Source organism: Camarhynchus parvulus, chromosome 2 (genome assembly GCF_901933205.1).
Source record: "Camarhynchus parvulus chromosome 2, STF_HiC, whole genome shotgun sequence".
NCBI classification, from domain to species: domain Eukaryota; kingdom Metazoa; phylum Chordata; class Aves; order Passeriformes; family Thraupidae; genus Camarhynchus; species Camarhynchus parvulus.
In genome coordinates this window covers 23,450,181-23,469,914 of record NC_044572.1, presented here as the reverse complement: position 1 = coordinate 23,469,914, position 19,734 = coordinate 23,450,181, and the positions used below count along the sequence as shown (strand labels likewise).

Sequence of the window (19,734 nt, the reverse complement as noted above, 5' to 3'; positions counted from 1 at the left end):
ATAAATTGATGCTGTTGAAGTTATGCTTTTTTGTCTTTTGTCTTGTACCAGGATACCTGTTCTCCCCTATATCAAATACTGCAGAGGTATCAAGGAAGATACTAATGAAGCATTTTCTTCTAAAGTAAACTCCTTAGTTTGATTTTCATGAGGTGAAACTGCAGACTTTTTAAACTGTGACAAACAATATGTCTCCTTAAATCATATTCTTAAATACTATATTTTATGAGTTAGGCTGTGGTGGGGGCTGAGTGTAGCCATCAGCAGTGTCCTGTCCCCTTGAATAACTGAGAGCCATTATAGAATCTTTTAATCTTGGGCCTGAAAAGCAAAGTGAAATTCCTATTGATTTAAATGGAATGTGCATCAGGCCTTTTTCATACTGTCCAGGCAGCTTCTATAAATTTTTCTTCAGCTCTAGATGATATAATACTACAGCTGAAGACAGAACAATAAAGCATGCATTGGACAAAAAATGTGAACTGAGATGAAACGTTAACCAAAAGAATATTTTCATGCTCCTTGATGTCCCAGGCCACTTGGGATTATGGAATACCTCAAGCTCTTCTCTTCCTCTTTCCTCACTGCGTTCCATTTTAGCTTTTTCTTTTTCCAAAGCCCACTGTAGCTCTCTTGATCTTTTCTGTTCATTGGCCATTGTATCCTTGAGAATATCTAGCTCAGCTGCTTTTTCTTTAACTTCAGTCCTAAAAGAAAAATGGAGCAAACTTTACATCAGGCAATGACTCTAATCCTATCATGATGCAGTCAGTTACTTGGTATTTATTCCATCCTGTGCACTGAAAACACTGCTAGTCTAGTAGAGTAACAGTGAAAAACCAATTAGGAAGAAAAGGCTAACTCAAACCCAAAAGAGTTGCATCGTTCAAGAACTGCCACAAGTGTGTCCATCTTGCTACCTTTGTAGCTGCCACTTGCAGGGGCTCAGAGGCAGTTAGCGCTCAACCTTATCCTGTCAAGGGCCAAAATCTTAAACAATGCCATGGAAGTGCATCTTGCTGCCATGTTTCTCAAAGGAAAAAAATATACTGGGGGAAAAGAAAAAATCTATGACCTAAATTTTCATTTTTTTGCAAATGAATTTTGTATCCGTTTTGAAAAAGAAACTTGCTCCTGATGGTCTGTAAAAGCTATAAAGTAATGTGTAAAGTAATCCAAATTTAAGCTCCAGCGTAATTTGTTATCTCTGAGCTGAACATTAAGATACTGTTCATGGGTGCATCCCTCTGGTTCAGGCATAAATAATAATGGCTTTCCTAAGTGCCAGATTGTTGAAGATTGCATGCAAGATGTTTTCCATTACCATCTGTATGGCTGATTACCTTGTCAAGTGAGCAGTTTGCCTTATCTCTCTCTTTGAATGACCACATTCACACCTTCCTCGGGAGGGGACCTCCGCTGATAACAGACTATTGAATATCGGTGCATGACTGATAAGAACTATAACATCCCATTGTGAGATGCTCCGCCCAGAGGGAGGAGCCAAGCACTGCTACCCCGATATACTCCAAGATTCTGAAATTGCAGTTCAGTTTTTTCTCCACGAGATTCCCCAGAGGAACAGCAGCTACCTTTTCCTCCTGGATCTTCAGAGGAAGACTACATCCTTCTCTACAGAACCCCCTTGCTCCAACAGAACCACACCTGAGACTTCAGAGGACTGCAGCCACATTTTCAATCGGACTGCCACCAACACCCTGACCAACAGGGTGTCAGGTTGGGTTCTGACTCTGTCAGTGTTGTTCCAGTGGACTGTATTGTTTATTTTATTCTTTTTATTTCTTCCCTATTAAAGAACTGTTATTACCTGCTCCCATATCTTTGCCTGAGAGCCCCTTAATTTAAAATTATAGCAATTCGGAGGGGTGGGGAGGGTTTACATTCTCAGTTTCAGGGGAGGCTCCTGCCTTCCTTAGCAGACTCCTGTCTTTCCAAACCAAGACACAGATCTGTGGCTTCTGCTATCAACCATGTCAAAACAACATTTAAGAGTATTTCATGTGGAAGTACTTGCAAAGTCATCTTAACTTTGCAATTTTTTCCTCCATGTTCATAGAGATTAAAAACCTTTATTAAATATGGTTTACTTATCAGCTTGTATAGAGTAGCCTAATGCTACTCTATACGAGCTAATAATTTTTAAAAAGGAACTTGATAACTAATAGAGTTAATTATTAATTGAAATATATTCTTTGTCAAATGTAAAAAGTCTATTTTAGTCAGGTAGGTTTTACAGAAATACTGAGAAGCAATTATGCTACATGAGATCAAGCCCCTTAAGAAAATCAGAATGATGGTTTCAGATAAGGAAAGATAATCTACACAGCCAACACAAACTGGCACTGAAAGACACACCTGATGGTTTCTAGGTCCTTGAAGTGCTTGTGCTGTGCTTTAAGGGTTGCTTCAAGCTCTAGTTTGGCTTGTGCAAGTTCATTCTTCATCTCTGCGCCCATCATCCGCTCTGAATTCAGCTGCTCCTGAAGCTCTGCTGCTCGGTCCTTCACACTCCGGAGCTCCACTTGCATCTCCAGAATCTGCAACTGCTTCTGCTGCATATTATACTCCAGCATTTCTAAGGAGAGCACCATTCATATGGAAATTACTTTATGAAAAACACTCTGTTTGGGTAAAGCTTCTCCTAGCCAGAGCACGACCACTATTAGGCTACTATTAAGAGTGATATTTTAAAATAATATTTTCTTTCAGTAGCGTAATAAAAGCAAACCCATGACTTTTATACTTGAATATCTTTTGTATTTTGAAGAAATCACTTCAACTTCTTTATTTCTTAAAGGCTCTAAGATGTGTGCAACTGTATCAATGTGCATCATTTGGATAATGATTAACACAATTTAAGTTAGTTATATTACATATGTATACTTGTGACCTAATATTTGTAACTAAACACTGACAGTGAGCTTTACTTAATTTTAAAGTATACCTGTTCTCTGAACCTTTTGTTCTTCATTCTAATTCCTTCTTAGTTTCTGCATTATGACTGACTATCCAACTTAGACAATTTCAAAGCTGCTGAACCTAAACAGTGAAGCATATACATGGAAAATGGCCTTAAAATTCAAGGTCCATTTTTATAGCAATTGAACATAACTTTGTATCACTTTCAGTTTGATACAAGTCATTGGAACACAGACTATCTTAATTTTTGCAAAAGTAGTTAAATAAGATTGAAGAAGATGAAAAGTATGCATGGTCAGAACACGTATATCAAAATCAGAGACCAAAGAAAGTCACATTTTTGTCACTTACAACATTATGAACACTGCCCTGAAAGCATTTGGAAACAGACATATATTACCACAGAAGTCACCTGGGCTTTTTGAATCAATCTCTTGTTCTCTCTTGGGGTTACTTTTCTTACTGTTCATCTGAGCATGTAATACTTGAATCTCCATCAGCAAACTTCTTCTGTCTGCATTCTGAAGACTGTCCATTGCTGCTCTCTGGTTAGTAGCCTATTAGCATTAGAAACATTTCAAAGTAAAACTCTAGATTTTATGAGAATAACTATGGTGTTGACATCACATTTATGTATATATTCATAGTCCACATATATTCAAAATATCTTCAATGAAATCAGTATTACAATATTTGGAAAAACTACTTGTTATTTTTTAGTTCTCTTCTAGGCATCAAAATTACAGACTGAAAATTGCTATTACTTTTCTGGCAAACTGCAATTTTCTCATGAATCCTTCCATGTTCCAGAGGAGATAACTGACTTCCCTCTGTCCCAAAGCAGCCTTAACACTTTCTCTTCTTGCAAATTATTTTGTATAAACAAGCTACCTTTTCTCTTAGACAGTGTAGTATAATTCTAATCAACTTAATGACATCAAGCTCAGGACAAGTGTGTTCAATGCAAATTGATCTCTGAAGGCTGTACATATTCTGTACCTTGTGCACCCAAAAGTTTCTTTCCCATGCCACATAATTTTTCTTTTAAAAGACTTTCTGCAAGTCTGACTTTGTTTTCATCCTTAGACTGTCAGAACTACCATTAATACATATACGTATAATGGATTTATAAATTTAAAATTAAAATCTAATGTAGACAAACACTTTGACTAACAGTACAGTTTATATTACCTGCTCTTGTAATCTGTGCTCTAACCGATTCATCAACATCACTGCATCTCTTGTGCCCATTTCTGCAAGTTCAGTTTGAAATGCAGCAAGGAGAACACTTTGTTCCCTCACAAAAAGCTGCTGAATGGCTTGCAGAAGTTCTCCTCGCCAGTCTGACGCACCTTCAGGAGATTCAGTACTTGCATAGATCTGCAGTGGTATAAAAACAATTTAAAGAGTCAAATGGAAAGATTACATCATTATAATTTCTATGTATAGTGTGTGTTTTCAGTGGAATGTTTAGCTTTTATTAAAAATTGTGTAAATTTCATCCATCCAAATGGATGTGTTTACTGTACACATTACAAATTTTTCTGCATTCACAAATCATAAACTTTTAGCTTTGCTTTCAATGAAGGCAAAGTAGCTTTTTGTAACTGAAAACTTAGCCCTGTGTAGTTACTACTGAGGTTACTATATCACACTACTCTTTAATTTTTCTTACATTACATGTCTCTTCCTAGGCTCTTACAAAGCTATGTGGTAGTGTGCAGACACAGTGTATGAAAAAGATTTCATTTTAAATGACACAAAGTTCATCTGCCCACTTAGCATGCTAAGGAAAATGCTGAAGTAATAGAAACTACCTGCATATATTCCAAGAGGCTAATTGGGGTAATTTAACAAGCAAAGTTTTAACAGATTACTGATTAATGAGCCAATAAATAACAACATTAAAAATTATATTTAAACTGCTACTGGAACATGTTTCAAAATAGAATTCTTCTTAGAAAGTGGACCTATACAGACAAAAGTTATCAGTGCACAGAAGAACAAATATAAGCTGTAATACCATGAAGTGCAATATGGAGTTTAATGGCACATTTAAAAAAAATTCACCTTGTAATAGGATATTTAAGCATTTAAACAGGAACAGTGCATGTGCTATAGAAGGCTATAATAAATTATTTTTTATTCAGATAGAATCTTACAATATTTTTTATACCTCAGCTTCTCTATGAACTTCCATTTTTGCAATTAGGTCTTTCAAAGATGAGATGGTGCTTAGGAAAGCTTTTCTTTCTTCTAGCCAAGATTCTGGCTCTTGCTTTTGAGGTGACAGATCTTTTTCACTGTATGGAAATTCAGTGAGAGACAGCACCTGTATGCCTTCATGATGGACTGCTCTCAGCAAACCCTACAATAAAAGCAAAAAGAAACCAGAAATGCCAGTAATACCAACATATAATAATAACAACAATAATAATTATAATCTTATTTAATTTGTATTAGAAAACTGGTACTTCTAATTTGATCAGCATAAGGAAACCATGCTTTCTCATGTCAAGGACAGAAGAGTACCCAGTCCTTTATATGTGTCACATAGAAACTTATTAAATAGTTGTAGTTTTCCTCAGTTTCAAATAAAATTTTCCAGTGTACATCTGTCAAATCAATTTTTTATTTTTAAAATAGCTACTAAAGGAAACTGACATTTTCAAAACAGTCCTGGGAAGACTTCCAGGTGAGCTTAGCCATTCACTTTTTGAAATTATTATGAAGCTAGGGCTTTGTCACAAAGTACTTTTTAAAAAATGTAATTAAAGCATCATACCCTTACTGTTTATAATAAACAAATTGCTTTCATAACACAATTATAAAAATCGAATCCATAAAATTGTGTAATATGTGATCATGACATTATTGTTAATACAATTAAATTGCAATAAATTATAACTATTTTCTATTTTTATTTCTCATAATTATAACCGGCAACAAGCCTACAGATATAAAACTCATATTTAGCCTAATTTAAAATGCAAAAATGCACATCGCTGTGAGAAAATGTATTAAAATGGTCAACACTAAAAGGTATCTAAATGGCTCTGTTATCAATAATCAAGCAGAAGCTAATCTCAACTTTCAGTAGTATCACTCTTGTTCCTTAAAAAAAAAAGATCGAGTCTATTTTACCTTAATTTTTTTGGGGAGTAAATCTGTTGAAGTTTCACCTTCATCTATTCCTTCAGATATCGTGTCAGATCCCTGGGTCTGAGCAAGATACATTCCTTGACTCCAGTCTGAACTGGAGTCTAAAATAAAAGGAGAGAAAAACATGAAAGCTGGATTACTGGGAGGCTTTGAAGAACAGGCATCAAAAAAGTATTTTTTATCTGTTGTTTTAACAGGCAGTTCCATGTCACTAAGGGTTCATTCTAAGCCTGGAGACTACCTGTTTTATAGTTTTTCTTTTTCTGTTTCAGAGAAGTAATAGCAAAACAAAACTAAAAAATAAAACCACAACCAAACTTTAAAATCTTTATTTAGTTTTACAAGACAAACCACTACTTGCATAAACACTTGTGCCAAATGACCCCTGTTAATATGCTTTGCATTGCCTATGTCAAGGATCACTCAAATTAATTTTACTACACTTGGAGAAGTCAAGCCCTGTCATCATCTCCCACTGCTAGGGAGCTGTAGCTTTAAATACTATCAGCAGATGATGAAGCTATGCTGAAGAGATCATGTAATAGCTAAGAAGAATACAGAAACTCCAATGGAAAGGAAAATAATTAGCATCTGATTGCTCAACTAAAATCCATCTCTGCTCTGGACATTTTCCTTTTTTACCAAATTAACAGACATGGCATGCCCAGAGCCTTTTGCTGGTGCATCAGGCTTCTGCTTCAAGCTGGGCAGTAGCTGTTTTATTTCTTAGAACAGAAACTCTTTAATGGTAAACTTAATATCAAAAAAGCAGATTTAATTTATAATGCTGTTTGAAATCTGTACAAAAAATCTCTTACCACTAGAACCTCCATCTCTAGCCTGATGTGGTGGAGAACGTGCTAATCCAGAAACTGGGATTCTCTGTATTTAGAAAAGAAAACAATCAAGTCTTTAACCCCTCACGCACTCTCAGCAAGGGAGAAACTTTCAAGGAGCAGGAAATAATGTGAACCAATTCCCCTGCAATCAAAGCAATAAAACTGACTATGAGAGAGATGGCATTCCACAGGGTGACCTACATTTCCCAGAGCAGGGCAGGTTCAAGGCAGAAGCACAAGGAAACACCTGATAGTTGAGCACACTTGCAAACTTCAATGCTGAGAAAGGGGTTCACAATCTCTCTCAGGGCCATGGAAACATTAGAACACTTTGAAGTTTTTTACTGAGCATGTGGTGGTTCACACTTTACAGATTTTAAATGGAAATTTCTGTAGCAAGAGCAAAAGCTTGAACTGAAATATTTCAGTAATTATAAAATAAAATACGTACTTCTTTGGCTTGTAGAGTTTCTATGACTTCCTTTAAAGTATTACATTCTTCAGTCAATACTTGTACTGCAACAAACTTCTCTCTCTTTAATGCTTCAGATTCAGAGATATGCCTTGTCTCCATGTCCATGATTTCAGCAGCATGGAGTTCCTGCATTTGGTCAATTTTTTCAGTAAATTCTCTTACAATCTCTGCAATCTCTTCTGAAGAGCATCCATTTTGCAAATCAATTTGGATTTCTGCATTTTTAACAAGAACTGGTGAGACTTCCTCAATCTTGTCTGTTTGTGATGAGGAGCTGTTTCCAGTTAGAGTAGACTCATTGACTGACAAATCACATGATATTTCTGCATCCTTCTTGCTTTCAGTTTTCACAATTTCTTTGTTCTTTCTCAGGTAACTTGCAAGCTTCTCCTCTGCTTGAACCAGGTTCTCTTTCACTTTGCACAGGTCTTCCTGAAGATGTATCAGACTTGCTTCTTTTACCTGTAAATATGGAGAATCTCAACTGCAATCCTTCCAAATACTTAAAAGGCTAAAATCCAATTACAGATCAGTTTAGTTCTATTTTAAAGCAGTTATGACACATGGTAGCACATATTATCTCCTAAGAACTACAGCTCTAGACCCACTGTTGCACTCCAGTCAAACAGGAGTACTTTGGCAATGAGTGAATATTTGATCTACAGCCTCAGCTCTGTTCCACTCACAAGTAGGCACTGACTGGCTGCTTTTCTTGGTGACATTCTCAGTAAAGGATAAAAAGCCCCAAACTATAGCATGCATATTTGAACAGTAAGTCCGGTACAACTATTTGATTTAAGTAATTGTACTTAAATGGAACACTCTGGTTCTTACTGTTAGCTCTTGCTGAAGTTTTTCTGCCTTTTCTCTGTAACTGTTCAGCTCTTCCTTAGCAGCAGCTGCCTCTTCTCTCACTTGTTCAAGTTCAGTAATAAGCACTTTTTCTTTTTGACTTTCCATGAGCTGGGCTTCTACCTATATGGCAACACAAAACATGGAAAATGGTAAAAGATTCAAGTTTTAATAGCACTGATCACTTTCACACCAACTTACAAAGTGAAAAGACCAAAGGGGAAAACAAATGTATGTAATTTGGATTAACACAGCTTCAAAAAACAAAAGACTTAAGACCATGGGAGGAAAGACTATCATACAGCATAAATTGGATACACCACACAGCACAGGGAGGAAGGTTAACAGAGAGCAGGAAATGAGGTTTGATAATATTATTTAACTTATAAGACAATTATGGCATTCATTAATTTTGTATTTGGATGAAAGATCTTAGAATCTTTTCTTGTCCAGTACTGGGTTCCATGACTGCCAAAACTCTCACATTCAGAGACATCAAGGCCATTTTTGGACTATCAAACAGTCAATTTTGACTGATGGTTCTAAATTGAGAGGCAATAAACCACCAGTGCATGGAAATCTGGACAAATGAATATTGGAAAAGCCACTGAAAGGAAATATCTTTGGAATTGCGGTGGGAAAACAAGAAAACAAATCAAGATCAAAACATATATAAATAAACAACTTCCAAAAACACCTGTATAGAAAATCAGTATAATTTCTCTTACCATTCTGAGTCCTGTATGTCTTAGACACTTTATAATTTGAATGTCTCTACCTCCACACCATGTAAAAGTGTACTACATTCCATTCTATGTCAAGTCAAATTAGGAATAAGAAATTTTATGTCCAAAATTCAAAACCACCTTACAATCATGAAAAGGTAAGGTGTTTTTAATACATAATGGAAACTGATATTGGGATTCTCCTAAAATAACATCCTTCTCTTCTTTGTAATGTAGGAGTAATATAGAAATGAAAGTGCTACACAGAGCAGAATATGCCTGTAGTTATTCTCATTAAGAACCATTTCATTCATTATACTTACATAAAAGAACAGGTTTTAGTGAAAACAAAAGAAAATGGCGTCTATTTACCTGATGCATCTGCATTTCTTTTTGCTTAATATATTGCTGAATCTCTCCTTTATGTTTTTCTTTAACCTCTTCTAGCAATTGCTGAAGCTCTAAGAACCTCTCTTCTTTCACTGTAGCTTCCCTTTGTGCAACTTTTGCATTTTCTTTTTCTAGCTCCAAGCTACGATTTACCATTGCCAGTTGGTCTTCCATCTCACTAAGCCTCTGTGTTAAGAGTGATAATTTTGATTCTGTCTCATTTTCAGTTCTATCACTCAAACCCTCTGTTTGGGTATTCTTGCTTGCTTCATCCACACACTCTGAAGCTTCCTGAATTTCCTGCATGAATCTTCTCTGCTCTTGAACTGCATTTAGCTGAACCTGACTCACAAGAGCAGCAGCAACTTTCTCCATTAGTGTCTTTTCCAGTTCTAATATCCTCTTTTTAAGCGTTTCTTTTTCAGCCTTGCTTTGCTCTTCCATGTCTTTTATTTCATTGTAGCACTGGCACAGTTCTGAATCTTTTTGCTTAATGCATGCCTGAAGTCGCTGCAGTTGTATGTCCATCTTGCTAATGGTGACTTTTGCATTCTCATCTGAAGTCCTAAGCTGGGACTGATCTGGCAAGTCTATCTCCTGACATAAGTCTCCTGCCATTTGTTCAGTTTTTCCATTGCCCCTGTCTTCTGGTTTTGACTTATCACCTTGGACCAGTGCACACTTATATTTCTCTGTTATTCTTGCATGCTCTTTTTTCAGTATACTTATTTCTTGCTTTAACTGGCTCATTTTTAACTTTGTTTCCTCAAGCTCATTCTTTGTTTGAGACGCCTCTGCATTTATGTTTTCTACTTGCTTTTCCAAAGCTTCCTTTTCTGCCAGAACTACTTCAAGTATGTGTTTTGGACTGTCAGCATCTTCTTGAAATCCAGCAACATCTGTTGGCGTCTTTTGTTCAATAATTGCAAGCTCCTGCTGAAGCTTATCAATTACATCATGCAACTGCTCTACTTCCTCATCATTTTTCTTCTTCACACGTTCTTGATCACTTTTCAGACATTCTACCTGGGCTTCAAGCTCTCGTATATGCTCATTTTGCTCTTCAATAACCTGGGGGAAAAAAGCCAAACAAAATCACCCAGATCATGTTTGTCCTGGACTTCCCAGAAACAGTTTAATCAAAATTTGAAAGATCTTGTGAAAGAAAGTTCTCAGTGAATTTCTTAACGTGATGTCTCTTCTAAAGCTTTAACGAGAATTGAGACATCTTCAAATAGGACTGAGAAAGTAGCCCAAGACCTTAAAGAATTGAAAAATAGGTATTAAAGCATCAGATGAATTGAAAACATTTGTAACATTCACAGAGCTAGGGAACACTGAATTTTAAGCAAATGCTTGCTTATATAAGACACACCCAATTTAGATGAATATGTATTTTAAATACAAATAGACCTTTTAATAATTGTGTTGAAAAATACCAATGTAACATGATTTTTAATCTTAGACCATTGAAAACACCTATCAGATGACTGTGACATTTTCTGTCACAATCCTAAATATGTGTTTGTGTGTTTATGTGTGCATGCACACATGTATGCACATGTGCACACAAACACATAGGGCAAATAGTACACATAGACCCAGAGCACAATCATTTATTTGTGCCATAGTTTAAATCAAAGTAAAAGGAAACAAAATTACAGAAGTATTTATTTGATAATGCATATGACTATCCAAACAAAAATTAGAGACTCATGAAAACATGAAGAGAGTAAGAATAATACTCTTTCCTAGATTACTTCTACAGACACTTGAAATTAGACGCTGTGTAAGGGGATCAAAATTCCAAGAAATTTATAAAATTATGTAACTGATCAAGTACGAAGGTGATGACTTTATGATGCAGAAAAGAGAAGACATTTTATATAGGCTTCTAATAAAAGAGTAGAAACAAAAAATGGAATGACTGGTGTTGATGAACTCTAAATTCAATACACAAAGAGGTCTCCGCAAAAGGAATAAAAATCCATTTAAAAACCTTCTTCTTAAATTGCAGTGGAAGCAAATTTTATTTTAGTGTAGAAGAATGACAAAAAATTTATCTTCATGAAGACAAAATAAAGGCAGACAAGACTGTAAGCGGTAAGGCTAAGAAACAAATTTTTTTTTTTTAAAGCGAATGTTTGGAGATCTGAAGTGAACAGTGCTTCTACAGTGGAAATGCAGAAGGCAGAAGAAGATACGTCAAAAATAATCCAGAAAACATATAATAAAATAAAATCAGTTATGGTATCTGAAATAGGTAAGCACTCTATTAGAGTCTTTTCAAATATGAAAACAACATGCAGAAAAGATGATTAAATTCATTACTCAAATATGTAATTTTCCTTTATGACTTAATACTTCACTATGCTTAGTTAGTGAAGTACAATAAAAGGATGACTCTGTATTAAGTATAATATGTACAAAAATAAATGTGTCCATACAAATTAGAAAGGCTGGTTTGCCAACCAAGAACTTAATTTTAAAAATCCACAGACTAGAGGAAGTTCAGAAACACTAAATAAAGTCTGAATGAGTCATAAAATCATAAAATGGCTTGGGTTGGAAGGGACCTTAAAGATCATATAGCTTCAACCCCACTGCCACAGGTACAGTGATCCTGGGGACTGCTATCAACTCAGCATAATAGTTACTGTTCTTGATAACATAACGGAACAAAGACCCATAGAATGCAGATACAGTAATTAAAAGAAAAGCACTTAGTGGGATGAAGATGTCTAAGGGACTTAGAAAAGGGATTAACCTAAGAATAATCTATTAATATTTAATAATGCTCTCATAACCAAGCAGAGTAATTATTTCATGTCCTGGAAAATAAAAGCAAGTCAGAGGATGAAATTAAGAAAATTAAGCTTCATGTAACAGGAGAAGAACCAATTCATCAAAATGAATCACAACTGAATCCAAGGTATTTTTCTCAAGGCAAGAACTGTAAATCTATTACTGGGGTCACTGTATAGAGCAGAACTGTTCTGGATTCTTGGATTCTGGATATTTCCTAAATCCAGTGTTTCGTCATTATTCACTGAGATTCATTATAACTGAATTTTGAACTAATGACTCCGTGAAATTATCCAGCTCACTCAGAGCTCTATTTTAGTGGATTCAATATGTCATAGTAGAATGTTAGTCTACATGTTCAGTCAGCTACCAAGGGATAACAGAAATCCTCTTCTTAACTTGCTTTTGAGTGAAAGCTTATGACTAATAAATAACATTCAAAATAGTCAGAATGCAAAATTCAGCCACTGAAAAAATCAATGCGTTTTATCTGTATAAAATTAAAGCAAGCCAAAAAAAGATGAAGCTGATAATCAAAAAACCACATAGTTGAAAAATAACAGAAAGCTACAGGTGTTAAAGCTCAGTAAATAAAAGATAAATCTGTTTTTTTTCTTTCTCTCTACTTCTAATAAAACAGAGCATTTTGTTTGCACCTCTACGCTTGAAATTGGATAAAAGATATTGCCAACGCCACTATGAGAACAAAGCATTCACACAAGCTCATGGAGCTCAGAAGTAACTACTAAAAATGCATTAAAATCTCACATGATCCAGCAGATGTCGCTGGAGTGCAGCACTGAATGTAAGTCATGCGAGGGAAGATGCTAAAATGAATGTGGAGATTGAATTCAGCTACCTAAATACTATTAAATATTCAGAAGTACCGGAACAAGGAATGAAGAAGAATTTAGGACAAGAACTCAAGCAGAAATAAGAGAGAATAAATAAAAAGAAAAGCAAGCAAAAAAGCAGCTGTCATAAATGAGACTAAAAAGGAAAAAGAGATTAAATTTAAAGCATTGTTGAAATAGAAGCATTTGCATTTTTAAATTAAGGCGGCAACAGAAGGTAATACAACTGGTGGGGGACAGAGGTTTTTTTTTCCTTCAAACTAGCAGCATTCTGAAAAGAGGACTCTGAAATGGATTTCGGAAGTATGTACCTTGTTGTCAGTTGTGACTTCAAGTTGCTGTTGCAGTTTTGCTATTTGTTCATGAAGATGATATATTTCCTGATCCTTTTCTTGCATGATGTGAGCAAGCCTCCCAGCCACTAAGTGATGGTCCTTTATGGCAGCATCTTCAGATTTCTGGATAGCTAGTCCTAGTACTTCCATTTCATCCTGCCCAAAAACCCCCCAAAAAACATTTTACAGTTGTATACAGCATTTTCTGCATATTCTTGTATGAGTATTTCAAGTGTAGGAATTAAAATACACAAATTTCATGGAATGACAAATAATCGTATGAGCCTTTTAGTATTTTGGCAAGTTGAATGGTGGAATACTTGAGAAAGAGAAAAAATTTGATGTCTTGGCATTTTCAAAGAACTTATTTCTATGAAGGAAGGAGACTAAATCTTTAGGCTTCTCTGCTGCACAGTTACCTTAAATAATTTGTTCTCTTGTTCAAGTTCCTGCAAGTGTGTAGTGGACTCCTTCCGCTGAATTTCTAGCTGCATGTGCAATTGCTGAACTTCTTCATTTTTATTTTCCAGCTCCTCTCGAAACTGCTCCAATTGTTCCTCAAGGTTTGTGACCTATATTTCCAACAAAAGGAAAAGGAAAAGGAGTAGGAAGCCATACCAAAAATTAAATGCTATAAATTTCTCTACAGTAAACTGGTTGGCTATACACAAACTAAAGAATGGGTACTTGGTGATATTCAGAGTACTTAAACTGAGTGGAATTTTAAACACCACAAAAAAAAATCAGTTTTCCTTACTTAGGCTGAATTTCTATTTCAGAAACACTCATGCAAGTCATAAATATTAACATAGAACAACAACTATCATGGATCATGAGAGAATTTCAAAGGGATTTGGACTGCTGTCTCTCTAACTGTAAAAAATTCATCTGTATAGTTCACTAAGCTCAACAAAAAGCAAAAACTGACAAACCAAGATCTAAGTGGAAAGATGGACATTTTCACAGGCATTTTACCTCCTTTTCCTTTCTGTCCACAGCTTCTCGTTCAGCTTGCAGTTGTACTTCAAGAGGTAACTCTCCCTTTACTATGATGGTGCCAAACTGTTTCCTTTCCTCCACCTATAAACAGAAATAATACTAATAGTTATCAGATTAAAAAAACACACTATTTTTGTCTCAAGAAAATAAGAAAGCAGCAAATCCTTGATAAACTTCAACCAAGCAATACCTTTTGCAAGTGGTCTGCACTGATGATTAAGGCTTGTTCCAGTTCTCTTATCCTGCATTCTAGCTTCTCAATTTCTTCATTTCGTTCTTGTACATCTCTCTGAAGCTGCTCCTTAGAGAGCAAAAGCTCACTGCATTTGTCTGTTTTTTCTTTGAGGTGATTTGTTAACTGTTCAACCTGAGGAAAAGATGGCAAGATTATTATATTGTACTGCACTGGAAGGGTTGGCTAGCAATAGCAACATTTCTGACAGGAAGAAAATATTCCTCTTTTTCTACCATAACAAAACTCCTACTCCTTAGGTGAAACAGAACATACAGTCCGAATACTGTGGTACTACATCCAACAAATACAAACAGCATTATTTAAGAAGTGGTATGCTCTGTGCCACATTGCCTACTCTCTAGATCTCATCTTGCTCTTCTGAAGCCTTCAGACTCTGCAGTCAGTTAAAAGCAAGCAGCACAGCATCCCTATGCAGCCCACTAAAATGATGCCTTTAACACCTATGGATGGAATGTCTTGACCCTATGGTCAAGAAGCTATTTGCCTCAGGGGAAAATCATAGTTCTAAAAATCTGTGACAAAATTATTCAAAAGAAGGAGCTAATTAGCGACATACAGGAATATCCTAAAACTCAATGGATCTTTAACATTGAAGAGAATAGCTATTCTTAAATCACAAAAGACAGGAAGCTTTGTTTTTTTGCTGTGTTCCTTAAATGGGACCAAAGAGATGTCATGGATGTAATAAATTCACTTTCTATGGGGGATTGAACATTCTGAATCTCAGTAGGTCAGATGTATGTATCTCAGAAGCAACATATTAAAAGATTAACTAAAGTAGCAGAGACAGTAATATCTATCCATTTCTAGCTGTATTTCAGAAATTATTAATTGAAATTACAGATAAGAAAGACGCATAACAAATCCATAGTATCTTGTACAGAGATAAGACTGAGTAATTGAGCAAGAGACAGGGAAAGTAATCTTTGTCCCACTCAAGAAACTGATTTCAGTATTTACAATTAGGAAGTTACGATGTAGCCAAAAGGTAGAAGACTCAAAGCATTTCAAGAGATAGGAGAGAAGAGGACCAGAACATAAAGCTGACAGGATGGTATTATTGACGTTATCCATCCATGAGTAACATCACAGTCTGAAGTGACCTCAGAAAAGTCCTGAGAGAGAAATGGAAAAATAAAAATCAAGTCTGGAGCAGACTCTGTGACAGCCCTCCCTGGAATAAGTTGACAAAGCTGAAACAACAGTAAGAAACAAATTTAGTTATCAACCAAAAATGGTCATGGCATTCCCTCAAAGCTGAAGAGGATTTAAAAAAAATATGCAACTACAAAAAATAAAACAGCTCTCTCAAAAGCATTATAAATAATGAAAATATGTATATTTACAAAATATTTCAAGGAACACTGTGACATCAAAATACACCATATAGTAAGAATATGTACTGCCTTTGATAAGATAAATGTAAATCTAATACATTATTGAAAATACCACCTAAAATTTCTAGAGTATCACATTTAACATCGCCTACATCTAAAACAGCTCCTACATCTGTGGTGCTTGCAGACATTACCTTACTGTCTCTTTCTACCTACTAAAAATTCTAATTTAAAATATCAAGTAAAAATCTCAAAATTTTAATCACAGTTAAAGCATGTCTTTACAGCATGCTTTCAATTTCCATTGTAGCATATCTGCCACCTTAAGAGTGTACACATATGTGTACATGTACATATAAATCAGGATGGTTTTTATATATAGATTCTGAACAAATAGGACAATTTTTATTAGGCTATCACATTAGAACTGTTCTTGGGAGAATTTTTTAATGTGAGAATTTTAACCAGGAACTCTATGGCTATGCTACCCATGTCAAAAATAATAAACAGACATGTAACAAAATGAACTGAAAATTAACATCGTGGATTCAGGAAAATTAATTGTGCTAGAGCCACCTCCATCTATGTAAAATGTCAGCAGGAGAGGAATGTGCACACTCTTGGCAACAGAAGGAAACAGATGTAGAATTGTTCTGTATATTCTGTTTAACACGTACTGAGCTAATTCCAGATGATTCACTGGTCACAGAGGTTGATGACAACCATATCCCACAGTACTAAATTAACACTGTCATATTTCATACAAACCTTTGTACTAAAATGTGTTTAGAAACTCAATGAAACAGTTCTAAACCTGCAAATTCCAAACCGGTGAGTAATTTGGCATGCTCATCTCACATATAGAAATATATGTCCTATTACTGTCTGAGGTCCTAAACTATAGCCTAGAATCATAAAATGGTTTTGGTTGGAAGGGACCTTAAAGGTCACCTAGTTCCAACACACCTGCCACAGGCAGGGATACCTTCCACTATTTAATATAATACAGAATACTAAATACTGCTAATATTTAAGAATTGAATGACAGCAACTGAACTACTCCAGTAAGACCTTTGATTTGAAAATGACAATCTAATGTAAAAGAGGGCATTTTAATGCTGAAAATCAAGCAAGAAAATCATGCAGAAGTACCAGCCTTGATCAAAAAGCAGTACACAAGAAAACTCAGAAAAAATAAAATGTAATTTAATTGACAGTTCATAAAAAAATCTGCAAAAGCATTATAATAGATAGCATTTACACTGCTGACACTTCTTGATTTTGCTGAGTCTAAGAGCTTTCTGTGATTCCCTTAAGCTGCTCTTCTACAGTCACGACATTTGTTTCAATGCCAACAGGTGTTAAACCTCAGTAACTCGATTCCCTCAGTGGGGTACATGTGCTATAAAAACAGGATGTCAAAAAAACCTGTAAGAACATGTAAAATTGCTAAAATAGGCTTGAATGTTTCCACAAACTCTTGAGAACAGTGGATTTTTTAAGTTAAGTTATAGGAGAAAGACTTACTGAAAGTCAAGTTTCTGTATGTCTGCTACTAAAGTCAAACAACCTAAATAAACCCCCAAAACACCATTCCACCACTTTCTTGCAACACCTTCAATCTTAGGGCATTTACTTTCCTGGCTTGCAAATGGATGCAGAATAGGTACACCACAAAATAGCTTAATTATAGTATCTTAAAAGCTGTCAAATTGTCATTTATATTCACTGAGTACAAGTAACAAAATGTGTTACCTCTCTGGTTTGATGTTCATTGACAGGCTGACTCCTTTGTGGAATCTTAAGCTGTTGCTCCAGCTTCTGTATCTCTTGCTGGAATACATCTCTCTCATGCTCTCGGTCAATAGCTTGCTCCTGAAATTTAAGAAATTATGTGAATACACCATTTGATTTAAAAACTATCCAAGTGTCATCACTTCTAACTTGCATTCATGTGAGGCTGGTAACAGTAATATCAGAATTTATAAGGTAGCAGAACCTATTGCAGATACCACTAACATCTTAATTATTTGGGGCAATAAATTTCATATTTTTAATCAAAAAATTAGCACAGCACAGACATGTCAAGTAATATTTCACAAAAATGGAAGGTTTGTTTCTTCTGTTCCAGGTACACCACACAAATGACAGCAAGCAAATATTTTATTATTTCTTCCCTACAATTTGTCTTTAATAAATAAATAAAAAATCAAAATTAAAACCAGAAATTACCTATGGGTTAATATTATGAAAAGCCATCAGAAAAAAAGAACTATAAATTGCATTAAATACAGAGCTGTCCTAAGCAAGCACTTCCAATTAATTTTCAACTTTTAAAATGTTATTAAATTCTTGGGCTGGAACCTAAAACATGGCTGATGTTTGCTATCATCTACCTATGTTTGCTCAAAATCTGAAAAAATCAGCATTTCTCCCTGAACGAAACTTCAGTAGCAATGCTACCCACCCCCACATCTTGATGATATCTGCCTTTTACCATACTTACATCTAGAAATTTTCTTGTTTTCTCCAGCTGCTTCTCCAAGGCCTGGTTTTGCTGCCTTAAGTCCATTAGTTCTGCATTTTTCTCTCGTTCTAGCTCTATAAAACGACTGACTTGTTCTTCCAAGTCTATTTCCAAGACTTTCACTTGCTTCTGAAGGTCATCATACTCTTTTTCAGCTTGACGTTGTACTTCAATTTTTTCCTTCATTAGCTTTTCTGTTTCCTCCAGTAATTCTGAGTATAATAAAAGCATTATTACTTTTAGATGCAAATAGTAAGCAATGTTATGAAGCAAAACCACTCCCCAAGGTATCCATGCTGTAATCTGCAGAAGGATGTGAACTGGCTTGGGTTTTTACTATTTTTCCTTTTTTGAAAATATATTTTCTTCTGAGAAATAATCATGATACTGACTGAAGCAAATTTGTATTAAAATTACTATCCTTTAGGTAGTCTTCAAAGGACTGTTACTGAAGTTGTATCAGAGCACTCCCCTGTTTAAGTTTCATATCAATTAAAAGGTCTTTGTACAATTAGAAAGAAAAGAAAATGCATGGGGTCAAACCACAGCTAGAGTCAGCACAGGAGTTAACAGTGATGTACAGAAAACCCAACCCTCTTCTCATCCCCATTGCCAGTAAAATCAATCCACTCCCAGATTTCATTATTTAATGTGATACATATAAATAATTTGAGGGAAATACTGAAAGACATAGCGAGGTTGCTGGGGAGACAGAGAGGAAAATTACTGACCTGCAACTGGAGCTTGCAAAATCAGTGACTGCATGAATGCCCAATTTTGAGTCATCATGAAAAAGCCAGCAAGCACATATACAGGAAAGCCCCAAACCACTCTAAGACTCTTAAGCCACAGCCCACTGAAGTGCCTATTAAATAACCACATGAACCCCTTGAGGTAAAACCCAAACAAAGTGCACTTACTTTTGGAGAATCTTAAAAACAGGATTGATATTTAGACAGAAACAATAAAATTTACTTTCACTACAGAAGAAAGATCCTTCAGGCACCATCATCTTACATCATATTTAACCAATTCTCATTTCTAGGTAACCATTATATATCAATATAATAAGATGTTTAATTATCACAGTGAATGACTCAGCTGTATTTGGAAATACAAAGAAATAAAAGACTACAAAAATATCTCTCAAATACCATCTAAGTAACTGTAATTCATAGGTGAATAAGATGATGGTTATTGATGAATTTGCTTATTATGTTTAGAAATTATAAGAAATG

At 35.3% G+C, this 19,734-nt stretch overlaps 1 protein-coding gene across 4 annotated transcripts in view; it reads right to left on the bottom strand.

Annotated features, from left to right (window-relative positions):
• The window catches only part of AKAP9 (A-kinase anchoring protein 9), a 106,971-nt gene that overhangs the window by 10,478 nt on the left and 76,759 nt on the right, over window positions 1–19,734 (bottom strand). For all 4 annotated transcript variants that reach the window (XM_030971785.1, XM_030971786.1, XM_030971787.1 and 1 more), the window contains 16 exons: window positions 18,476–18,708; window positions 17,725–17,844; window positions 14,567–14,743; window positions 14,353–14,457; window positions 13,797–13,949; window positions 13,354–13,533; window positions 9,366–10,454; window positions 8,251–8,391; window positions 7,393–7,878; window positions 6,921–6,984; window positions 6,085–6,203; window positions 5,117–5,308; window positions 4,132–4,320; window positions 3,353–3,497; window positions 2,377–2,596; window positions 557–707 (listed from right to left, as the gene is read on the bottom strand). In XM_030971785.1, the coding sequence (XP_030827645.1) occupies window positions 557–707; window positions 2,377–2,596; window positions 3,353–3,497; window positions 4,132–4,320; window positions 5,117–5,308; window positions 6,085–6,203; window positions 6,921–6,984; window positions 7,393–7,878; window positions 8,251–8,391; window positions 9,366–10,454; window positions 13,354–13,533; window positions 13,797–13,949; window positions 14,353–14,457; window positions 14,567–14,743; window positions 17,725–17,844; window positions 18,476–18,708 (3,764 nt within the window). The remainder of the gene's footprint in view (window positions 1–556; window positions 708–2,376; window positions 2,597–3,352; window positions 3,498–4,131; window positions 4,321–5,116; window positions 5,309–6,084; window positions 6,204–6,920; window positions 6,985–7,392; window positions 7,879–8,250; window positions 8,392–9,365; window positions 10,455–13,353; window positions 13,534–13,796; window positions 13,950–14,352; window positions 14,458–14,566; window positions 14,744–17,724; window positions 17,845–18,475; window positions 18,709–19,734) is intronic.